This window comes from Brachyhypopomus gauderio, chromosome 15, assembly GCF_052324685.1.
Source record: "Brachyhypopomus gauderio isolate BG-103 chromosome 15, BGAUD_0.2, whole genome shotgun sequence".
Classification (NCBI taxonomy): domain Eukaryota; kingdom Metazoa; phylum Chordata; class Actinopteri; order Gymnotiformes; family Hypopomidae; genus Brachyhypopomus; species Brachyhypopomus gauderio.
The window spans coordinates 989,543-1,013,268 of record NC_135225.1 but is presented as its reverse complement, the minus strand read 5'-3'; the positions used below and the strand labels follow the sequence as shown (position 1 = coordinate 1,013,268).

At 44.4% G+C, this 23,726-nt stretch overlaps 2 protein-coding genes and 1 long non-coding RNA gene across 6 annotated transcripts; 2 read left to right on the top strand and 1 right to left on the bottom strand.

Annotated features, from left to right (window-relative positions):
- The first annotated feature begins 1,796 nt into the window (after nt 1-1,796).
- On the top strand, nt 1,797-4,316 carry scpp1 (secretory calcium-binding phosphoprotein 1). The gene is made up of 9 exons (XM_076974370.1): nt 1,797-1,956; nt 2,080-2,134; nt 2,242-2,286; nt 2,376-2,423; nt 2,552-2,581; nt 2,687-2,722; nt 2,831-2,860; nt 2,951-3,016; nt 3,214-4,316. Exons 2-9 carry the CDS (start codon nt 2,081-2,083, stop codon nt 3,745-3,747), a joined length of 843 nt encoding a protein of 280 aa, XP_076830485.1. The 5' UTR covers nt 1,797-1,956; nt 2,080; the 3' UTR covers nt 3,748-4,316.
- Nucleotides 3,934-13,338, bottom strand: LOC143476269 (uncharacterized). 4 transcript variants are annotated; one of them, XR_013121258.1, is made up of 6 exons: nt 13,201-13,338; nt 11,891-11,958; nt 11,403-11,509; nt 10,531-10,709; nt 9,406-9,470; nt 3,934-9,296 (listed from the first exon to the last, which is right to left on the bottom strand). It is a non-coding gene; the product is annotated as an uncharacterized LOC143476269 (long non-coding RNA). The 4 variants fall into 4 exon arrangements; XR_013121255.1 differs by having other exon boundaries at nt 3,934-9,470; XR_013121257.1 differs by lacking the exons at nt 3,934-9,296; nt 9,406-9,470; nt 13,201-13,338 and adding an exon at nt 12,588-12,703 and having other exon boundaries at nt 9,686-10,709.
- tnip2 (TNFAIP3 interacting protein 2) lies at nt 13,063-17,530 on the top strand. The gene is made up of 6 exons (XM_076974369.1): nt 13,063-13,377; nt 13,732-14,019; nt 14,796-14,885; nt 15,115-15,336; nt 15,640-15,756; nt 16,109-17,530. The coding sequence occupies exons 1-6, from the start codon at nt 13,063-13,065 to the stop codon at nt 16,226-16,228; spliced, it is 1,152 nt and encodes a 383-aa protein (XP_076830484.1). The 3' UTR covers nt 16,229-17,530.
- The last annotated feature ends 6,196 nt before the right edge of the window (nt 17,531-23,726 follow it).

Below are 23,726 nucleotides of genomic sequence, written 5' to 3'. Positions count from 1 at the left end.
ATAGCTACACTATAGTGTCCCGTCTGCTGGGTACTATAGTGTCCCGTCTGCTGGGTACTATAGTGTCCCGTCTGCTGGGTACTATAGTGTCCCGTCTGCTGGGTACTATAGTGTCCCATCTGCTGGGTACTATAGTGTGCCGTCTGCTGGGTACTATAGTGTACTGTCTGCTGGGTACTATAGTGTCCCGCACATCGCAGGAGAAGTGCTCTACTCAGAGATGAGAACAACTCTTCTTTAGATTCTCCACAGTGGTGAAGCATCTTCTGCTGTGACTTCCAACTGGAGCAGAAACCCACAGCCCAGTACCCAGTACTGTAGCTGGTTCAGAGGAAAGATTCAGCGTTCTGAGTCTGTCTTCATATTTATTATGAGGCAAAAGTTTGAGATCATCTTGATGAGAGCTGCTAACCAGATGATACCTCAGGACTGGTTTGGAACTGGATTTGTTAACAGTGCAGAGTCACAGCTAACAGGTACATTACTGTGTAACAAAGACATACATATCATAATTATCCCTCTACAAATGCTGCATTGTTATAACTTTCATTAAAAGTAGCACACACACCTTCCCCTCACACACTCTCTTCTCTCTCACACACACACACGCACGCACAAACATACTCTCTCTCACGCTCTATTTCTCTCTCTCTCTCACACACACACACACACACACACAAATACACACACACAAAAACACACACAGAACCTCAACCTGCCACAGACAGTTCCACAGTCATTTGGAAGCCAAAGTAAACTGTCTGGTTTACTGTGGTTTCTGCTTGGTCTGTTACAGACAGAAATGTGGTGTGTGTGTGTGTGGTGGGGGGGGTAGCTGTGCTGGTGTAATTATGTGGTGTTATTACGAGGAGTGTGTGTACAGTCAGACTAGTGCTTTTTTTTTTTATATATATAAAAACATAGGAACTAACCAAATAAGGAATTCCGGGAAGACCGTCTGCAGCTCGTCTCAAGGTGCAGGTCCAGTCAGATGTCATTTTTTGTACTGTCACGAACATTTCACAAACATTTTTTGTACTGTTTTGTTATTGTAGACTTTCATTTTCAGAATTTCTGGAGATCAGTAAAATATTGTTGGGAAAAGCACAGTAATGTTCATATAAGTGCTGTGCATGTAAACACAGACAGATTTATAAGGATGTATGTCAGAATGAGTGAGGTGAGCATGTCGATGTCCATAAATTGATTTAATATGTGATTCTGCTTCACATACATCCTCCCTGAACAAAACGTAAAGCTTGTTACTGGTGTATAACTGGAACACATGAATTCTTAATTAGGACACAGGACTGTTGGTTGATTTCCATTAATAATCTGAAAACGTGAGTGGTGTTCAGATGGTCCCCTGACCGTGTTCAGATGGTCCCCTGACCGTGTTCAGATGGTCCCCTGACTGTGTTCAGATGGTCCCCTCTCTGTGTACTCTGTGGCTCTAGTGCTTGTGTATACAATATGTCCATAATTAGAACGCAGAGGTGTATAGGAGAAAAAAAAACACACGTTCCCACAGGAACTTAGTATCCACTCATTACACACTTCCTGCCCTGTGTGGGATGAGACTACAGACATACTCAGAATGTACAGTCCACACACCCTATAGTTTACCCTCTTAAAATAGATATACGGGAGAGAGCAAGAGCTAGGGTAGAGGATTAAGGAGAGTGTGTGTGTGAGTGTGTGTGTGTGTGTGTGTGTGTGTGTGTGTGTGTGTACATGCCATAGCCCCCACAGCATGGAGAATCTGAGCTAGTGAGACGGAAGTTGATGACCTCACCTTAGAGAGTGACAGATAAATAGTGCCACTCCTCCGTCTCATCACACCATTCACCCTGCACCTCTATCACAGCAGCACCGTGCAGCTCCACACAGCACCACCTTCCCTACGCACTCCACCACCTCCTGGACTCACTGGATACTCAGTGAACAAGACACCAGGTAAGACACTGCAATACTGCTCACACCACTCACACCAGCTCTAATGTTACTAGTGTTGCCTACATAAGTGCCGCCTTTACGTTTTAAATCAGGATATTTCAGCTTTTCTACTGTGTGTTACAGAATGAAGTTTGCCATTGTGATGCTCGTGCTGCTGGGGACAGCTAGCTGCTCTCCAGTAAGATACAGACACTGTCCACGAGACGTTATTAAAGTCACACTTTCAGAAAGGAACAAAATAGACATTAAGGCTAATGTGGGTCTTCTTCTCTTTACACTGGACAGATTTTATCAACAGTGGTCTCAAATGTGATGGATCAAGCAGACCCTGTAAGTATTCATTAAATTACAATTTAATTTATTGTAATAGATTTGATATTTTTGCTAATACTAACAACATTTTCTGGGCTACATCACAGAGTTCCTCCATATCGGAATCCTCAGATCAAAGTGCCACTTCAGAAGAGGTGAGTGAGATCTGTGTCCCTGATCACTCACAGATAAGTGACTCATGATGTCTGTGTGTTTTCACAAGAACAACAAGAATAAATTCAACAGTACAATGAACAATTTAACAGGTCTTTTTCTTCCTTAGAGCTCCCAGGACAACACTTCTGAAAGCCACGTAAGTGCAGTCACTACCAACTCCCTGACTGAAGCAGATATTGAATGGAATTTTATGTTTATGGACAGTTCTACAGAATTAATCAGATTTTTTATCTTTTGACAGAGCACTGAATCGCTGGACTCTAACTCAGTTGAGCAGGTAACCCTACACATCTACACAAGTCTAATAACTTAACCGATCAGGTAACCCTACACAAGTCCAATACCTCTGTTTAGTTTCTAAAGTGTACCCTTATCATTCCTGCAGGCCCATGTCAGTCAGAGCGTGGAAACACGGGTGAGGATGAATAAAGCAATCCTGGTAATTGGTGTCACATGTCTAAAACACAACTACATGTATGTAATGATTCACGTCCCTCTCTGACAGGTCGGCGCAGAAGAGTTGGGAGTCATCGCAGATAACAGTCAGGACAGCACAGAGAACGGCAGAGAGGTGAGTCCCCACAGCACAGGGTCCCCCAGCACAGGGTCCCCCAGCACAGGGTCCCCACAGCACAGGGTCCCCACAGCACAGGGTCCCCACAGCACAGGGTCCCCACAGCACAGGGGCTGTGAGTCCAGCCACTGTCCGAGACAGTTCAGCACTTCTCCCTGGACCATCACCTGAGAATACATCTCCTTCCCTCACAGAGTTTGCGTCGTACATTAAGTGAAGCAGAACCCACGGCAGAAGACGGCAGTGAAGACAACGCAGCAGAAGACTCCACCAACGTAGAAGAAGACACAAACGATGTGGAGAGTGACAGCAGTGAATCTGCAGACAACCAGGAGGTGAACAGCAACAGCACAGAGTCTGCAGACAGCACAGAGTCCGCAGACAGCACAGAGTCCTCCAACAGCACAGAGTCTGCAGACAGCACAGAGTCTGCAGACAGCACACAGTCTGCAGACAGCACACAGTCCACAGACAGCAAACAGTCGGCAGACAGCACAGAGTCCGCAGACAGCACACAGTCGGCAGACAGCACAGAGTCCGCAGACAGCACACAGTCGGCAGACAATGAGGAGTCCAGTCAGAACGGCGGAGACAGTGCTGTAAGCACAGAGTGCTCACCTGGAGATGAACGTCAAGACTGCGACAGGAGTGAAGCAGGACGTGACATTGGGGATGATGGGACATCTGAACCATCAGGTGGTTTGGTCAACTCTGCTGTAGACAAGTAAAAACATTTTTAAAGCAAACAATCAAAAGGTAAAAGTCCTGCCATGATTTAGAACATAGTGTTGTTTTTGTTCATTAAATCTAACCTCTGGCTTGAGCTTTAATTCGTTTTGATTACATTTATTCCATTTTTTTGCTCATTGTTTTGGAATAAATTCCCAGGAAGGACTTTTACTTTTTGAAGATGAACATTCCACTTCTGGCCCGATGACACTGAGCATTTGAAACGTGAGCACGTGCCATGTTTCTGGTTGTTTGTTAGCATGTTAATTAAGACTGTGATTTTCCCTGAGATACCTGGGCAGATATTAACATATGAATGAATTAAAGACACAATCTACATATTTAAAGAAGTTGTGATTAATGTCTGGTGATAATGGTTGTGTACTTCTGTAAGAAGACGGTCCTGATTGTCTGATCCCTCCCAGTACTTAATCTTAACCACCACGAATGTATAACTAGGTGACATGATTCTCTCTCCACCCTATCGATTTGATTGTTTAAAAGAGTAATTATAGTTTTCCATTTTAATCTTTAATATAAATAAATAATTTTTTTCTGTTTCATTGAATGCTGTTTTGGTCTCTCTGTGAGGAACTCTTGTGAGAACTGGCTGCATTGCATTATGTCAGGTCAATACAGGACCAACATGACTTCTGATTAATACTATGTGGCTTAAAGAAGAAAAGCCTCTTAGATGTCAGATCTGGAAAGATCTGGCCACAGGAAGTCAAAAAGCCATCACACGCTGCCCAGCTGGCCAGTGTCAGAGTGGAGAGCTGCTGTCTGGGGCCTCGCAGTCCCAAACTCCTCTGGCCTTCAGGACCAACACACAGATGAAGGTGTACTGTGTTACTATGCCGACTGGAAACATGGCGGGAGAGAGCAGGCGAGACAGATGTTGGCTCCCTCACAGCGGATCTGTGAGATGAACTGTGCAGTCATCATCTTAGTGAATGTTTATTTTGTCCTCTTGTTTCAATTTATCTTCCAGTTAATCAGTTTTGTGGGAATCAAACATCTCATGCATAATAAAAAGTGTTTCTGCCTGACGAGTTCCCTGAATAAACCTGGCAAGTACATTTCAGCGTCGTGGCTCATTCTTCTTGACTCTTTGGTTCATAAATAAATCATTTAAATTATTTTATTTAATAGAACAGAAATTATCTACATAGAAGTTCAAAGTAAAAAAATAAATAAAGGGAACACTTAAACATCACAATGCAACTCCAAGTCAACCACACTTCTGTGAAACCAACCTGTTCAGTTAGGAAGCAACACTGATTGTGAATCAATTTCACCTGCAGTTGTGCAAATGGAATAGACAACAGGTAGAAATGAGAGGCAATTAGCTAGACACCCCCTATAAAGGAGGTTCTGCAGGTGGGGACCACAGACCTTTTCTCTGTTCTCATCCTTTCTGGCTGATGTTTTGGTCACTTTTGCATTTTGTCAGTTTTGTCAGAGGTAGCATGAGGCGGTGTCTACAACCCAAATGTTGCTCAGGTAGTGCAGCTCATCCAGGATGGCACATCAATGAGAGCTGTGACTAGAAGGTTTGCTGTGTCTGTCAGCGTAGTGTCCAGAGGCTGGAGGCGCTACCAGGAGACAGGCCAGTACACCAGGAGACGTGGAGGAGGCCGTAGGAGGGCAACAACCCAGCAGCAGGACCGCTACCTCCGCCTTTGTGCAAGAAGGAACAGGAGGAGCACTGCCAGAGTCCTGCAAAATGACAACATCCTCCAGCATGACCAGTTTGTCAGTGGGTCAGTAATGGTGTGGGGAGGCATTTCTTTGGAGGGCCACACAGACCTCCATGTGCTAGCCAGATGTAGCCTGACTGCCATTAGGTACCAGGATGAGATCCTCAGACCCACTGTGAGACCATATGCTGGTGCAGTGGGCCCTGGGTTCCTTCTGATGACAGTGCTAGGCCTCATGTGGCTGAAGTGTGTCAGCAGTTCCTGCACGATGAAGACATTGATGCTATGGACCGGCCTGCCCGTTTCCCAGACCTGAATCCAATCGAGCACATCTGGGACATCATCCACCAACGCCACGTTACACCACAGACTGTCCAGGAGTTGACTGATGCTTTAATCCAGGTCTGGGAGGAGATTCCTCAGGTGAACATCAGCCGCCTCATCAGGAGCATGCCCATATTATATATATATATAACACACACACACAATAACGGCTACATTTGTGAAGGCTGAGGGCACCACCCTACTCAGTACTTAACCACTCTATACATATACCACTAGAGCAGAATATCTTTCTGTACATAAAACTCCATGTAAACGATACATGTCACTGTGACATTTGTTATCCTGTTTATTCTTCATAATCTCATCTATATTTGGTCATGAAAGCCATGCGTGACTGACATCCTTTACCACATCTACCACATCCATCATCCGACTGTCCCCCTTCACACGAACATCGTACCATGTTTGAACATTACAGATATATACTATGATAACCTCTTGATAAACTGTGATTGCTACTTGGTATGACTGACTGTGTGTCTTTCATACTGAGAATGAATGCAGCCCAATGCCCTGCATGGATACCAACCAGCAGATTGAGAAGTCAAAGTGGGACCATAGGGCTAACTGCAAGGTTAGCATAGTAAGCATAGTTAGCAAAAGTAAGAAGAGAACCCATACAGAAACAAAACTGAGAGCAATACAGACATAATAAAAGAGAACCAGACAGACCAACACAAGACCACCAGACAGAACACAAGACCACCAGTCCAACCAGCAGCAACAAGCAGATGGTTGTATTGGGAATGTCAGTGAGGACATTCTGGGAGAAAATTAATGCATGCATGATTCCTGCATCTTGGTTGGTATGTACAAATTGCAGTAATGTTATGAAGGCGTAAAGAAAAGACGTGAGAAGTGCAGTCATGGTCTGGTGGGAACCAGTTTGATTCCCAGTGCTTGAACAAGGCACTTAACCCCAACTGCTCCCTGGGTGCTGGGCTAGGGCTGCCCACAGTGTGTGTGTGTGTGTGTGTGTGTGTGTGTGTGTGTGTGTGTGTGTGTGTGTGTGTGTGTGTGTGTGTGTGTTCTCACTGCTCAGATGAGTAAATGTGGAAGACTAATTCTGATTGAAACTGGCAATTTGGCATCGTAAACTTCAGTCACCTGATGTGTGGTTGAAAGGAAACCACAGTATGTCTGTAAGTGTGTCTGGGTTACGGACTACCTCACGCACCACAGTATGTCTGTAAGTGTGTCTGGGTTACGGACTACCTCACGCACCACAGTATGTCTGTAAGTGTGTCTGGGTTACGGACTACCTCACACACCACAGTATGTCTGTGTGTCTGACTTAGTGGTCTGAAATACCACAGAACCGTGTACACTGCAGACTTCAGGTTCAGCTAATAGAACTATCATCTACAGAAGTGTACAGTACAGACCTCCCCTTCCATCTGTCCATTCACATCACTACTGTACAACCAGCACTGATCTCAGAACAGCAGACTCTCCCTCCATCTGTCCATTCACATCACTACTGTACAACCAGCACTGATCTCAGAACAGCAGACTCTCCCTCCATCTGTCCCTTCACATCACTACTGCTACTCATTCTTGTAGTGTCATCCTCACCCTGATGTCCATGTATAATCTGTGTATATATTGTGTATAAGATTTAAGTGAACTCCTCTAAAAACTCCTCTAAGTGTCACTGGCCTAACAGAGGTGTCCTTGGCTGTGAATGATCTGACCTAGAGGTAATGTAGATAATAAAGGTGAGAGGGCTGAGCTCTGAGCCCTGGGGCACTCCCTGAGCAACAGGATCAACATGTGATCTGTGTTTGCCAAGATCAACTAACTGAGATCTACTGGAAATATAAGAAGTCAGCCAAGCAAGTGACATGTTATTATTACTGATACCTGATAAACAGGCGATAGGTAAATGATGATTAACAGTATCAAATGCAGCACTCAAAAAGGTGGAGAATGTCAACAGGGCCAGAGTCAGTGCAGAGAACATCAATAAACACACAGCACTGTCACAGTGGAAATGTTCAAACAGCTGAAACATATATTTATTTATGTGTATGTGTACACATGTATGTACGTGTATGTATAGACGTGTGTTTATACGTGTGTGTGAATGTATACACATGTACACTCACCGGCCACTTTATTAGGTACACCTGTCCAACTGCTCATTAACACAAATGTCAAATCAGCCAATCACGTGGTAGCAACTCAATGCATTTAGGCATGTAGACATGGCCAAGACGATCTACTGCAGTTCAAACCGAGCATCAGAATGGGGAAGAAAGGTGATTTAAGAGACTTTGAACATGGTGTGGTTGTTGGTGCCAGACGGGCTGGTCTGAGTATTTCAGAAACTGCTGATCTGTCACTGCTCGTGGTCACTCAAGTTTGTTGACAGTGCAGTGGACGGATGCCATTGTCTCAGAATACCCCCAAGCCTATGTTACCTTCTGGTTCTGCCTTTTTTAGCTAGGCTGTAATAATTTAACTTAGTGCCAGAGTTGCTGCCACACTCCAGAAATGTTTATAATTTTACCTGTCCTGTATATGTCCTCATACAGAGCTAATTTTCCCTGTTTCATTTCTCCACATGGCTGCCCGCCTGCTTGAGGTATAATGAGATGAGGAGAGACAAGCGATCCATCCTGGCCGGCCACCTCCTGCCTAACCGGATGCCTACACCATGATGGACATTATTACATCTTTTTCGGTCTAAATGGACATTATTGCATCTTTTACATTCTGTCTACATTCTGTCTATATTGTTGTTGTTGTCATGGTGACCGGTGTCGGCCAGAGGAGGATGGGTTCCCCCCCTGAGTCTTGGTTCCTCTCAAGGTTTCTTCCTCATGCAAAAAACTAGGGAGTTTTTCCTTGCCACTGTCGCCTTTGGCTTGCTCACTGGGGGCTAGGACTCGGCACTTGTAAAGCTGCTTTGTGACAACAACTGTTGTAAAAAGCGCTATATAAATAAAATTTGATTGATTGATTGATTGATCTACTGGGATTTTCACACACAACCATCTCTAGTGTTTACAGAGAAAGGTCTGAAAAAGTGAAAATATCCAGCGAGTGGCAGTTCTGTGGGTGCAAATGCCTTATTGATGCCAGAGGAGAACAGACAGACTGGTTCAAACTGATAGAACGGCAACAGTAACTCAACCAGTTACAACCTGAACGCACAACACGTCGAACCTTGAGGCAAATGAGCTACAGCAGAAGACACACCGGGTGTCACTCCTGTCAGCTAAGAACAGTAAACTGAGGCTACAATTCACACAAACTCACCAAAATTGAACAATAGAAGATTGGAAAAACGTTGCCTGGTCTGATGAGTCTCGATTTCTGCTGTGACATTCGGATGGCAGGGTCAGAATTTGGTGTCAACAACATGAAAGCGTGGATCAATCCTGCCTTGTGTCAGTGGTTCAGGTGGTGGTGGTGGTGGTGGTGGTGGTATGGTGTGGGGGATATTTTCCTGGTACACTTTATTATACCACACCTGATCTCTCAAATGTTCCTGCATTCTAGATAAGAAATGTTTGTTTATATGAAATGATAATATAACTCATGAATTATAGCATGTTTAATTGTATAATTATATTCATATTCTGGGCATCTATCAGGTGCTCTTACCAAGTGATTTACTACACGCTTCTCATTCTCCTTTATTCTCTATCGACTGAGCTGTGCTGTGTGTACTATGGAAACAAGAGATTAAAGAGAACACGACAGCATCCACTGTGTCTGCTGCTTCTGCCACCCCCTTACACCCCACCCTGTCACACTCCACCCCCTCACACCCCCCCACCCTGTCACACCCCACCCCCTCACACTGTCACACTCCACCCCCTCACACCCCCCCACCCTGTCACACCCCACCCCCTCACACCCCCCCCACACTGTCACACCCCATTACACCCCCTCACACACGTCAGACTATGCTGAGTGCAAACAAAACCAATAGTGCTCGAGTTACTCAACAGTATGAAATTTCATAGGTGCAGCATCAATTATGAGTTTTAAATACACTTTTTAAAATGTCATTCTGATTTACATTGTTAAATGCTGTTGAAATGAAAGTTCAGTACATGTAGTATGTAATGAAGCCCTTTACATGTAGTATGTACTGAAGCTCTTTAGATGTAGTATGGGGCAGTCATGGCCTGGCGGTTAGGGAACTGGTCTTGTGACCGGAGGGTCGTGGGTTCGATCCCCAGACCTGAGGCCATGACTGAGGTGTCCCTGAGCAAGGCCCTTAACCCTCAATTGCTCACTTGTATAAAAATGAGATAAAAATGTAAGTCGCTCTGGATAAGGGCGTCTGCCAAATGCCATAAATGTAAAGTATGTACATCTGTAGCGCAGGGTTGTGGGAGACTGAAAACAAGTGCGGACAAACAAACTAAACTAAAAAGGCTTTACACAGTATACTGACAAAACAAAGACAAACACCAAGAACATCAACTAACATCAACGAACACTGATGGTCAACACTAACACAATGAACTAGGGAGACACATACGCTAAAGACCAATAACGTGAATGAAATCGCAGCAAACTACCAGCACACAGAGAACACACAGTACTTACAATTACAAACACAATGACCGACCTAGCAAATGACAAAACACAGGACTTGTATACACACAGACTAAACCAAGAATCAAACAAGACACACCTGAAAACGATGACGAGGGGGTGGGGTGTGAAGTCAGACACAACCGGGAATTTCAAAATAAAAGCACACCAAAAGGATACCAAAACATGAGACAGGAGGGGTGGAGCTAACGGTGACATCATTGATGTTGTGACCTGTGCCTTTCAGAGTGGGGCTGGACCATGGTCTGCTCTGCTGGAGGAGATGAGTGTGTGTGGTTCAGCTCCATGTGTGTGTGGGCCGCGATCACTCAAGACACCAGCAGGATGCTTGCACGGATCTTCATTTATTCCCACATACAAGCACAAGGAACAATGGCAATGATCAAACAAAAGGAAGAGAACTAACAGAACATGACACAAACTCACACAACGAAACCCACTAAACCTGAACAATGAAAGTTCTAGGAAAAAAACAGGGAAGAAGAAAGTCCAACAGCTCAAACCATCACAGACAGGTAGTCCAACGCTGGCTGAGAGTATCGGGGACAGGGGAGACATAGGGGACAGAGGGAATCAAGGGGACAGGGGAGACATAGGGGACAGAGGGAATCAAGGGGACATAGGAGACATAGGAGACAGAGGGAATCAAGGGGACAGGGGAGACATAGGGGACAGGGGAATCAAGGGGACAGGGGAGACATAGGGGACAGAGGGAATCAAGGGGACATAGGAGACATAGGAGACAGAGGGAAGCCCAACCAGATAAGGGGCGGGGCTGAAGGGACAGATAAGGGGCGGGGCTAAGGGGGCAGATAAGGGGCGGGGCTAAGGGGGCAGATAAGGGGTGGGGGGGGGGGGAGTCACCCATGAGGGGCGGGGCAAAAGGGTGGAGATGGGGAAGAGTATAAACCCAAAACAAAACCAAAAGCAGATGTCTAAGATAACAGACTAAACACAGACAGCACGTAGGGGAAAACCATTACAATATATTAAAGCAAGCTCAGTGCAAACCTGCAAATGTAGTTACTTACGTGTGTTAACCATGTTTGTTCGGCGATTTGACCATTTCAGTTGACACATCTGTTCGCCCGCTGATAACAGGATGTGGTCGGTGTGCTACGTGGTTTCATGTTTCCTTCTATTCAGGTCAGAACAGTTTTAAAGGGAAACTTACTATATACTTTTCATTATTAAAATGATTCCGCACCTGACATTTCTAATGGCAGTTATTGTAGTTTAGGTATTGATAAACAATGCATTATAAATGCTGTACAACAAATAATGCATTATAAACACTGTATAATAAGTAATGCATTAGAAATACTGGATAACAAATAATGTATTATAAATAATTTATAACAACTGAATTATAAAAATATTATTTTTTATTGTATTTTTTTCTTTTATTGTAATAATCATGTTTGTTCCATCTCAATAATAACAGAATAAATAAGTAACCTCTAAATAACAAAAGATTTTAAATAAAAGTCCCTTCATCAGCTGTGGCACTGTCAGGTACCTGATGCACTGCGCAGGTGTGATATGATGTTGGGGTTTGATCTCTTATGCAGGGGAGAATGTTGTAGTCTGCAGGACCAACCAGATGAACAAACACTCAGATCAACAGTTCATTTACACTTAGGGTATGTTTGAAGTTTTTTTGTTTGAAAATCCTTCTGCGTATATACACTTGCCCAGGGATTATGCAGAGGGCCAAACTACCACACCTAATTCAGGTACTGAAACTACTGAAAATATTCAGAATAATAGCATTCCGTATCCAGAATAATGCTTTCTTTAAAATTGTCATTTTAAGAAGATAAACATTTCAGTCAAATAAAACAAACTAACGTTCTTGTTGCAACTCACCACCAGATGGCAGCAAAACTCACAAGTTCAAACTCAAGTGGGAGGGGGGGGCAAGAGAATGAAATATCCAGCTAATATACATAACTGCAGCGGACACTGTAAGCTTACTAATTACAGTAATTAAAATGAATGGGGGGGGGGTGTCTGATCTGCAGTGAGGGTGACTCTGTCCTCATGGTTCACCTACACACTCATGTTTCATTCTACTTCTACAGTCTGACAGTTACAGGGTGAGAGAGGCCTACTTTATAACCAGAGCAAACATCTGTAGAGACTGATCAGGAAGTGTGTAACAGTCATTATCTTGTACTTGAATACAGTTTCTGGACAAACTCGTACACTAATACCAGTCTGTGCTCTCGTCCACGAGATGCTGTCATCGGTGGTCTATATTCATGAGACGATATCAGTCGACTTGGTTCAGTGAAAAGTCCTGAGTTGCCTCACTTATTCCTCTGACGTGATCTTACAGGAAGCGCCGACCGCCGTCAGATCTGGGAACTCAAACCCGATCAGACGGAGAGACGAAATACGGGACGACAACTCAAAACCCCGCAGGAGGAAATACGGGACTACAACTCAAACACGAACTCGAAGAGAAGCGATGACTCGACATTTAAGGGAATAGATGAAGGTGTGCGAGGCCAGAAGCAGCCGTGACCCTGAAGAACACACCACGGGGAGGGGGAGTCCCAGAGGAAACCCCCACCACCACCGACCTGCCGTCCGCAGCACCGACGAGAACCGACGCGCCGTCTTAACGCCACACGACGCGCGCGACACACTCGCTCGTGGACCAGATTCGGGCTCGTCTTAGACAGGATGGATAACATTAGGAAGGACGAGGAAGTCTCAAAGTTGCGGAGTTTCTCTGTGCTGAACACGTTTTACCACGAGATGCAGCAGGAGATGGTGAACCTGGACAAGCGACTGGCGTGTAAAGACGGAATCATCGCCGACCTGAACGCCCGACTGGCCCGATACGAGAGGACGTGTTTCAACGACGAAGACGCGGCCGTGATGGTCGGACCGTCCAAATCTCTTGTCGACAGCTTGTTTAAAGAAATATTTAGATTAAAACAAAGACTTAAAGAGACAGAAATGGATTCGAAACAAAAACTGGAGAACAGCAAGAGAGTGAGTACATTTCACGAAACATTCCTTCATTTGATTTAATACACGAGAATGTTTCAAGCCGCCCACACACACGAGAAGAATCGTGGCGTGTGTTGTACTTTTGTACAAAAATTTTTTTACAACTTTTTGTAAAAAAAAAAAAAAAATTCTTTTGTCTGCGTGAAATCTGTGTACTCTAAATCTTTTTTTTTAATCACTGTCCTTTCAACTTTCGTAAAACACTCCATACTAAAATGACTGGCAGAATAAATGTGTATAAGGTTATGACAGGAAAACCACCTGAGCTGTTGGCCCATGGAAGTGTGGGTAATGTAGTTTAAAGCCTATCCACTGCTGCCATGCTTCGTATATTAGGAGACAGAGTGTCTGCAGCAGAAGCTGAGGGAGAAGGACCAGGAGCTGGAGTGTGTGCTTCAGCGGCCGGAGCACCAGAAGGAGCAGGAGATCCGGCGGCTGTACGCCTCCCTGGCTGAGCGGGACCGTGTGCAGGCCACTAAGGATGTCCTGTGCAGCTCTCTGGTGGAGGAACTGGACCAGCTCAGAGGGCAACTGGGAACAACTGTGAAAGTGTGTCAGGAGCTACTGGGCAGAGTGGACAAGAACCGAGCCCCCAGTGATGAACACAAAACACACAGTAGTGAGGTATGAACAGAGTACACACACACACACACACACACACACACACACACACACACACACACACACAGCAGTGAGGTATGAACAGAGTACACACACAGAAGTGAGGTATGAACAGAGCACACACACATACACACACACACACACACACACACACAGCAGTGAGGTATGAACAGAGCACACACATACACACACACACACACACACAGCAGTGAGGTATGAACAGAGCGCACACACACACACACACACACACACACACAGAAGTGAGGTATGAACAGAGCACACGCACACACACAGAAGTGAGGTATGAACAGAGCACACGCACACACACAGAAGTGAGGTATGAACAGAGCACACACACACACACACACAGAAGTGAGGTATGAACAGAGCACACACACACACACAGAAGTGAGGTATGAACAGTGTACACACAGACACACAGCAGTGAGGTATGAACAGAGTATATACACACACACCGCACACTCTCTCTCACACGCACACACACACAGCAGTGAGGTATGAAGAATATACACACACAGCAGTGAGGTATGAACAGAGTATACACACACACCCTCTCACACACAGCAGTGAAGTATGAACAGAGTATACACACACAGCAGTGAGGTATGAATAGAGTATCTACACACACACACACACACACACACTTCAGACACCAGTGGTCACGTTTTAGGCCTAAACATTTTAGTGTAGATACTACAATGTATATAGATGCACGAGTTGTGATGAGAACGTTGAAGTGATGTCTGTTCTTTGTCCAGATGACGGGTTTCTCAGACGTTGCCCACCTGAACGATCTCGTTAGCAACTTACAAATGGAGAATGAGCATCTGAAACAGAGAGTGACATACGTACGTTTGGTCTGCGGGGCAGTCCACACACACACACACACACACACACACACACACACACACACACACACACACATATCCACACACACGCACACACACACACACACACACACACATCCACACACACACACACACACACACACGCACACAGCGTTCCTGTGTTTCTACGGGTCTCTTCTGGTCTGTAGTGTCACCCGCTGAGTCCTCTGCTTGCTTTGTTCGCTTGCAGGTGGAGAACTTGAACTCCAAGTGGCAGAGATATGACCAGAGCCGGGAGCTGTACGTGAAGGGTCTGTGTCAGAAGCTGAAGGACTCTGGTGCTCTACAGGAGGAGATCGGCCGTCTGAACAACCTGCTGGAGGAGAAGATGGAGGAGTGTGAGAGGACGAGCACAGAGAGGGACGACCGTGCACAGAGAGACCAGGAACACATACAGATGCTGGAACAGCAGGTTAACAACAGAGCTCACACACACACACACACACACATACACACACACACACTCACACACACACACACACACACACACACACTCACACACACACACACACACACACACACACACTCTCACTCACACACACACACTCTCACTCACACACACACACACAGGCAGGTATATCATCAATCACATATAAAAAAAGATATGTGATTAACTCGAACAAAATTTCCAGACATAATTAGTAAGGTGCAACATGACTGAAGAGGGAGAGTTTATTTGATTTATGAAGTTGACTCTGACCCTGTTCTTCTCAAGGTTCTGGCTTACGTCGAAGACTTCAAGTCTGAGCGAGCAGACCGAGAGCGCGCTCAGACCAGGATCCTCGAACTCCAGGACAACGTGGAGCGGCTTCAGCTGCAGATCCACACGCAGGCAAGTCAGAGAGCCAGGACCATCTGACCAGAGTCAGAGAGCCAGGACCATCTGACCAGAGTCAGAGAGCCAGGACCATTTGACCAGAGTCAGAGAGCCAGGACCATTTGACCAGAGTCAGAGAGCCAGGACCATTTGACCAGAGTCAGAGAGCCAGGACCATCTGACCAGAGTCAGAGAGCCAGGACCATCTGACCAGAGTCAGAGAGCCAGGACCATTTGACCAGAGTCAGAGAGCCAGGACCATTTGACCAGAGTCAGAGAGCCAGGACGTTTTATACTATGTCCCTGCATTTTATGATCTAAATCTATATTACATTCCTAATTAGTATCATGCCTCTTTATTACCCAGAATACCAGAGAAGCCCCTTCAACACGCCGGCTCAACATCGACCTGAAGAAACCAGGTCGCAAACAGGCAGCCTCAGCCGAACCTTTGCTAAGGAGCAGTCCTCCAGATTCTAATGCCTAGCGAACAGTGGAGCAGTGGACTGGCCAGGACACGCAGGACACGCTGGAGCTCCAGTGCCCACTGTGCTTATCCAAGTACGATGGCACACACACCTCCAAATACCTGAACCACTGTGAGGAGTGTGCCAGTTGTTGAGCCCTCTCTGGACCTCTACACACACACACACACGACACGCACTACAGAAGTGTCTGAGGAAGACAACGGTGGTGGCCGTGATGAAGGCGAAGCAACCATGGTTCAGTGGATGGGGAGAGGATGCTTGGTGCCCTCCTGGATTCTGACCTCCACAGAGACGTTAAGCAGTTTTATGGGTAGCCTTGGGTGACCTTCAACCTTTATTTCAGGACTCAGGAGTGAATCCTCAGATGCAATTTGCTTTGTCAGGAATCCACTTGGGAAAGTTGAAGAAAAACTGGTCAACACACACAGCCGATCCAGGAGGGAGCACGTCAGCAATCACCAAACGGTCGCACAGCACATTTCTGGGAATTTAAAAAAGAGAAAGGTTTAATGTATATAATACAAAAATATAGTCTACAGAACATGTAATAAAATATATTCAATAATAATTTTATATGAACCATATATTGAAGATATTGCCTTGTTGTAAGCCATAGTCAGACAATCTATATTTAATACTAACTGTTGCAGCAGCCTGGATGGAGCAGCCATCAAACTGAAATCATAACGGGAGATTGAGAATGGTGCCGTTCTCGTGACGTGCCGAGACCCGTTGTAGAACACAGATGGACACACACATAAGTCACCTCATATACCTCCAGAAATGTCTTTTGTTTGTAAACTTGAGAATGTGTAGCACTTTCCTCTTATTTTAATACTTTTATTATGTCACAATGCATAATAAAAGCATGTATTTTAAATATTATATATAAGCTTTTATAAAGTGTAAAACGTTCATATTGATCATTAAGGTGCCATTTTAAATATTTTTTATTGCAATTGTATTTGTGTCTGATCTCTTTACACATAAACCAAGATGTAGACGATCAGACATGATTTTACTGCAGACGTCAGACCTCAAATAAGACATTGGCCATCTAACAGTTAGCAGTTAGCGGTTAGCAGTTAGCGGCACGGGAGTGTTTGTCCTTTGATCTCCACGCTAGAGAACGTTCTAGATTTAAGTACGAAAGGAAGTTCCCTACGTGCTAAGACAGACAGGAAAGTGTCAAGACAAAACCACCTACGTTTAAACCCAAAATATCAACTGACAAATAAGAAATATAATTTTATTTTTGTAATTAAATGTGCATTCTAAGAAATTGTATTAAAAATGCATAATGTCATGAGTAGATTTGTGTGTTGCTGTGTAACATTGTTTATAGCACATTTTCTTATGTGATTATGTGTGTGTGTGTGTGTGTGTGTGTGTGTGTGTGAAAATCACTGAAATACTTGCAGTGATAATTACCTTAATGACAAAATCATGTGACAATGAGTGTGTTGTCATGGATACTGGTCCCGTCCCATGAGATTGAAGTGCGTGTGTGACCGCATGCCGCGGTGTTCGCACATGTCTGTGTGAGCGGTTCCTCCCGCCCTTTCAGAAGCTCCTGTGCACCCAGCCTGAAGCTGCTGTAGGTTCTCCACTGTCCACCGTGATCACCGCAAACAGCAGTGGGTCTACTGGGAGACCGGAGAGGGCAGGGAACTGGAAACAGCCGTTTAAACTGGGAATCCATGGCCATAAACACACGTGGGTGTGAAAACCAGCATGTGTTACTAAAAGTAATATTTGGAGTTGCATAGAACAACAGTGTACATCATTTTGAGTTGTTTTTAATTTAACAAATCCTTATGTAATCAAAAGTTGAGAATAGGAAGTCACATTTTGACAGAAATGACTTGCCCAACTGATGACCTGTACTGTATCAGAATCACCGAGAGGTTAGAGTACTGCATGGTAATATCTGTGACGTATTAGTGCTGAGAACAGCAGTCACGTATGACAGACTTATGCAAGTTCCACTTCTGAAAAAAACTACTGTCAAGAAATGAGAATCACCTCATCTCTCAAGCAGGTCACCTTCGGAGAAGACAGCGAAGTGTGTACCATAAATCATCAGCTGCAATCTTCACGAGTGACGAGGGGGTAATTTTGTCCATACATTTGAAGCACTTCCCCAGACTGACTACTGTGACTTTCCATCAAAAGGCTTTAAGGTTTCCGACAAGAGAAATGAGCTCAGTTTTGATCAGTGAGTCTAAGGGGAGATGCTGAAAGACTCCTGAGAGTGGTGTGGTGTCTCACGCAGTCCCTGCGTGTCAGAACTTTGTGAGCTCGGTCTCACCTCCCCGTCTTCAGTAAGGTAACCAGATGGAATTCTCCAGCTAGAGTTTCACACACCACTACGGTCAAGTCATGCTCTCGAAATGAGGTCACCAAAGAGTAGACTTACTTTGGAAGACAACTGTACCCATGTCTGGTTCTCACTAATCCAGTTCAGTCTGTATGTGTGTGTGTGTGTGTGTGTGTGTGTGTGTGTTCATACACCTCTATGAAGTGACAACATCGTGGTGTGATTCTACAAGAATGGTAACTACAAGGTTAAAAACAGCTTTGCTGAAGAGCACATGGCCGTAGCATTGTTCTCTTAGGTGGGTGTGGAGGGAATCTCCCCCCCTCCTTAAACCATCACTACACCTACGGCAGGATCACGAGGAGCGGGGGCTCTGCACACACAATACACCCTCAACCAGTGGAAAGATTTAGGTCAGGAAGTGTCACACAATTCTTACTGAAAGACCTTTAAGTGAAAATGTCCAACATGCAAATATTTTTAGCTTTAAAAATGGGCGCCACTTTGAAACGGCAAAGGCCAAAAACATTGACTGTGGGCAGATGGGAAAATCCCTAATCTCAGAAATTCCTCAGGAAGGGTAAGTTGTTACTACCAACAACAAACACAAATCTACCATGCTATTCCCAAAAAATAACAATAAATAACATCACTCGACATTGCCCCAGACATATACAGAACAGACACATACAGCCTTTAATTGTACGTGTATCCGAAACTAACGGGAATTTCCCATAACACAGGGAATTCCCAAAGTGCTCGCTGAATACATCACACGCTTGAAAGACGAGCTCGCCGTGCTTGTGCAACCATCGCTGCTGTGAGCCGCTGAGCTAGAGTTACCTCAGTGCTTGTGTTGGGTTTTTCGATAAGAGCCCAGAACACTTCAGGACTCATCAGCTTAGACAAGACGCTACTGTCTAATTGAGAATAAGGGGAAGCAGGGTTGTCCATGGGCTCTCGGGACATCTCTCCAAAGCTTCAGGACATCTTCAATGAAAACATCCCCTTCAGTGATTATACACTACTGAAACTCATTTACTGTCTCCGTTTACCTCAAAAACGTCCGTCCCTCTCTGACTCTTCACTGACCGTGGCAACATATGAACCAAGACTTGAAGGCACCACATGACTGAACTCATAAATGCATGAAAGGTCCAGGCACTCTCAAGCGTGTATCATGGGTTTGTCAGGCACCCAGCAGGAGTCCCAGAACCTCAAATTACAAGACTAAAAATTTGTTAAAGGACATTTGTGTGTGATAAGATGGAAATGGTGTGATGTGTCTCCCACACTCACCTGCTCCCCCTGCAGCTGCACAAGAGGGAATCCACACGCTCGTCCCACTGTGCTGCACACTGAACCTCAGCACAGATATTAGTTTCTTTAACAAATGAGCCTGGATCAGGTGAGAGTGTAAGGACGGGACCGTGAGTAAGGTCAGGATGAGTAAGATCATGATGTGACCTCGTTGCCCACAGTAACAGACCAGATGTCCTATAAATCCAGAACGGTCCTGAGTTTTGAGTGATTGTCCTGAATCTTGAACTTTTACTTTATAGGAAAAATTATGTAAAGCTCCAATCCCCCTAAAGGTCTAATCCCAGAACTGTTAGCATACTGCAATGTTGTCTTACTCACGTGAGACCGTCCATATTTCACAGAAACTGACGTTACGTCACTATAGTTAAGTCTTGCTAAAATTGTTGGAGTTAAACAAACTCCTACACCGCGTGGGTGACATGTCGATTCTGGTACAAACATTGCTATGCAGCAGTGTTTAATGAATTCTTCTGTTATGGCCCAATAAAGAGTAAAAAAAAATCAAAAGTTATGTTTTTTAAAAATTGGTCATTTTAAAAGCAGGTTGTGATGTAAAACGTAACAATTAATGTGCTCTGAGGGGAGGAAGCAGGCACCACGTTAACAATTCTTATTACAATATTTTTACAGCATTATTACAGTATCATTACGGTATTTTTACAGAATCATTATGGTATTATTATTAGGGTGTTAACGTTGAAACCTGCTTCCTTTTGCAATAGTAAGTGCTCTGGCCAACGTTTGCAATCGCAGGTCACAGTGTCAAGTTGGCTGAAAGATGACAACACGTGGTAGGAGGTGCAGTCACCGGCCCTCTTCGGTGCTGCGGGCTGGTCTCACGCTAAAGAGCAAGGTGCTCGCCTGTCTCGAGCACGGAGGAAATAACCCCTCATGTCACAAGACAAAAGGAAAGTGCGCTCCTGCCTTCATCTGTCTACCATGTCCGTTACGGAGGATGTCATTCCACCACAAAGCGAAAGCTCTTTTGGGCAGGAAGTGAAAGGGGGGGGGGGGGGGGAGAGCCCAGAGACTGGCAATGACAGCTTCAAAGGTCGCTGGTGTAGGTGTTGTAAGAAAAAGGAAGACAGAAATACAAACCTGGCAAGGTTTAAACACCATCAACAATCACCAGTCAGGACGGCAAAACACCTCAGTTTGGGATCAATAAATTTCTTTCCTACTCAAAAACCTGGTAGTCTGTTAAATAAAAACAGAGAAGTCGCACGAGAAACCCAGTAAAACATTTGGCCTGAAGTTTTAATATCCATTTCACAGCAAGGTCTGTGTGCTCATTTGTTTGTTCATTTCCGATAACATGACAGGAACCTGAGAACGTAAAAGACTGCCAAAGCATGTTCATCTCTCGTTGATTAGCCTACTGAATTGAATCAAGTGTTGTAGACTCTGAAGTTCGTAGGAAAACTAAAATACCACCAGATTCATTTGGGTGTCCGAGAAACAGCCCTAGAGAATGGTGATGCGGATCAAATTTCAAAATGACCAATATCCGATTCTGTGTCGGTGCGGGACTCATAAGTCACTTAAACAAAATGACTCACCTACAAATGAAAACTGCTTACGTTACCAGTTGGCAAATAACAAAACATAATGCGTGGGGCCTACGTCACAATGGGTCACCCACATCACATTCTTAACATTTCCTGAGAACGGGTGAGGATTAGACCATCATCCAAAATGCAAAGGTATACAGAGAACATTCATCTGTGGTCGGGAGCCCAAGGGAGCGAAGCTCTGTGGGTTGAGCTCCAAACGATCCTTCAGCAACATCAACAGGATTCCATCCGTGGCCACTGAAACAAACATAATTCATAATATCATAATTCAGTATCATTTGAATGCTCAACTTTCTCCATATCTGTTGTCAAGATGTTCAAATATTCTATAATAAAGCAGAATAAAAACCAACCTAAAGGTTTCTTGCTCTACCACGAACTTCCAGATATTTCTTCTATTTTCCAGGGATCTAATTTTGACACCTGCATTGGTGTTTCTGCAGTCTTTAAGCTAGCCAACTCCAAAGCTTTAATACAGCCATATAACCCAAAGACTCCTGATCTAACACCCCCAGCCCAGCATCTAGAACATTCTTAGGACCACTATTATTTACATTATATATGCTACCATTGGGCACAGTTATAAACAAACATGGTGTCAATTTTCACTGCTATGTGGATGACACTCAACTTTACATATCAGCCAAACCCAATGACAAACTCAGTTTAGGAAAAATTGAGGCCTGTGTAAGAGATATTAAATGCTGGATGTCTCTAAACTTCCTACAATTAAATGAGGACAAAACAGAAGTTCTCCTTGTGGGCCCTAAGGCCGCAAGACAGAAAATTCCAAATTTAATGCTTAATCTTGCAGACTATCCCACCTATACACCTGGCACAGTAGCCAAAAACCTAGGCATCATACTCGACTCTGACCTCATTTGATCATTTGATAAATATATAGATAATACTACTAGGATAGCTTTTCTACATCTCCGCAATATTGCCAAATTAAGAAATGCATTATCACAGGATGATGCAGAAAAATTGGTGCACGCCTTTGTTAGCTCTAGACTAGACTACTGCAATTCACTACTGTCAGGATGTTCAAATAGGAATCTAAAAAAACTTCAAATAGTTCAAAATGAATTCTGTCAATTCTGACCAGAACTAGAAAATTTCAGCATATCAGTCCAGTCCTATCAGCCCTGCATTGGCTCCCAGTTAAATTTCGTATTGATTTTAAAATTCTATTATTAGCATATAAAGCACTACACGGGCTTGCTCCTGAATACCTCCAGGAACTTATTTCCTACTATGAACCCCCACGTCAACTAAGATCACAGGGTGCTGGTCTGTTATTAGTTCCACAAATTAACAAGGTAACAGCAGGGGGAAGAGCCTTTTCTTATAAGGCCCCCCAGCTTTGGAATAATCTTCCTAAATGTGTCCGGGACTCTGACACAGTCACAATCTTTAAGTCTAGGTTGAAAACCCACTTATTTAGTCTAGCGTTTGATAATTAATATCCCCCTTAGATAAAGGTACAGATCCAGGGGTTCATAGACGAAGGCTTTTATGGTAGACTGGGGTGCTGGTGCTGTCATCCTGTCACTGCTCGTGGTCACTCAAGTTTGTTGACAGTGCAGTGGACGGATGCCATTGTCTCAGAATGCCCCCAAGCCTATGTTACCTTCTGGTTCTGCCTTTTTAGCTAGGCTGTAATAATTTAACTTAGTGCCGGAGTTGCTGCCACACTCCAGAAATGTTTATAATTTTACCTGTCCTGTATATGTCCTCATACAGAGCTAATTTTCCCTGTTTCATTTCTCCACATGGCTGCCCGCCTGCTTGAGGAATAATGAGATGAGGAGAGACAAGCGATCCATCCTGGGCCGGCCACCTCCTGCCTAATCGGATGCCTACACCATGATGGACATTATTACATCTTTTATATTCTGTCTAAATGGACATTATTGCATCTTTTACATTCTGTCTACATTCTGTCTATATTGTTGTTGTTGTCATGGTGACCGGTGTCGGCCAGAGGAGGATGGGTTCCCCCCCTGAGTCTTGGTTCCTCTCAAGGTTTCTTCCTCATGCAAAAAACTAGGGAGTTTTTCCTTGCCACTGTCGCCTTTGGCTTGCTCACTGGGGGCTAGGACTCGGCACTTGTAAAGCTGCTTTGTGACAACAACTGTTGTAAAAAGCGCTATATAAATAAAATTTGAATTTGAATTCCCCTCCACGGACCACCAGGACATCCTGCCAGACACACTAAAATACTCTGAATAAGAAAAACTCTCAACTCATGGTCAGTTTGCGCATAACAGTCGCACA

Excerpts from the sequence above, each read along its gene's own strand:
- scpp1 (XM_076974370.1), top strand. The coding sequence starts at position 2,081 with ATGAAGTTTGCCATTGTGATGCTCGTGCTGCTGGGGACAGCTAGCTGC. Across the intron at positions 2,135-2,241 it reads GGACAGCTAGCTGCTCTCCA|ATTTTATCAACAGTGGTCTC; the intron begins GTAAGATACAGA and ends TACACTGGACAG. Across the intron at positions 2,424-2,551 it reads AAAGTGCCACTTCAGAAGAG|AGCTCCCAGGACAACACTTC; the intron begins GTGAGTGAGATC and ends TTTCTTCCTTAG.
- tnip2 (XM_076974369.1), top strand. The coding sequence starts at position 13,063 with ATGGATAACATTAGGAAGGACGAGGAAGTCTCAAAGTTGCGGAGTTTC. Across the intron at positions 13,378-13,731 it reads AACTGGAGAACAGCAAGAGA|GAGACAGAGTGTCTGCAGCA; the intron begins GTGAGTACATTT and ends TTCGTATATTAG. Across the intron at positions 14,020-14,795 it reads ACAAAACACACAGTAGTGAG|ATGACGGGTTTCTCAGACGT; the intron begins GTATGAACAGAG and ends TTCTTTGTCCAG.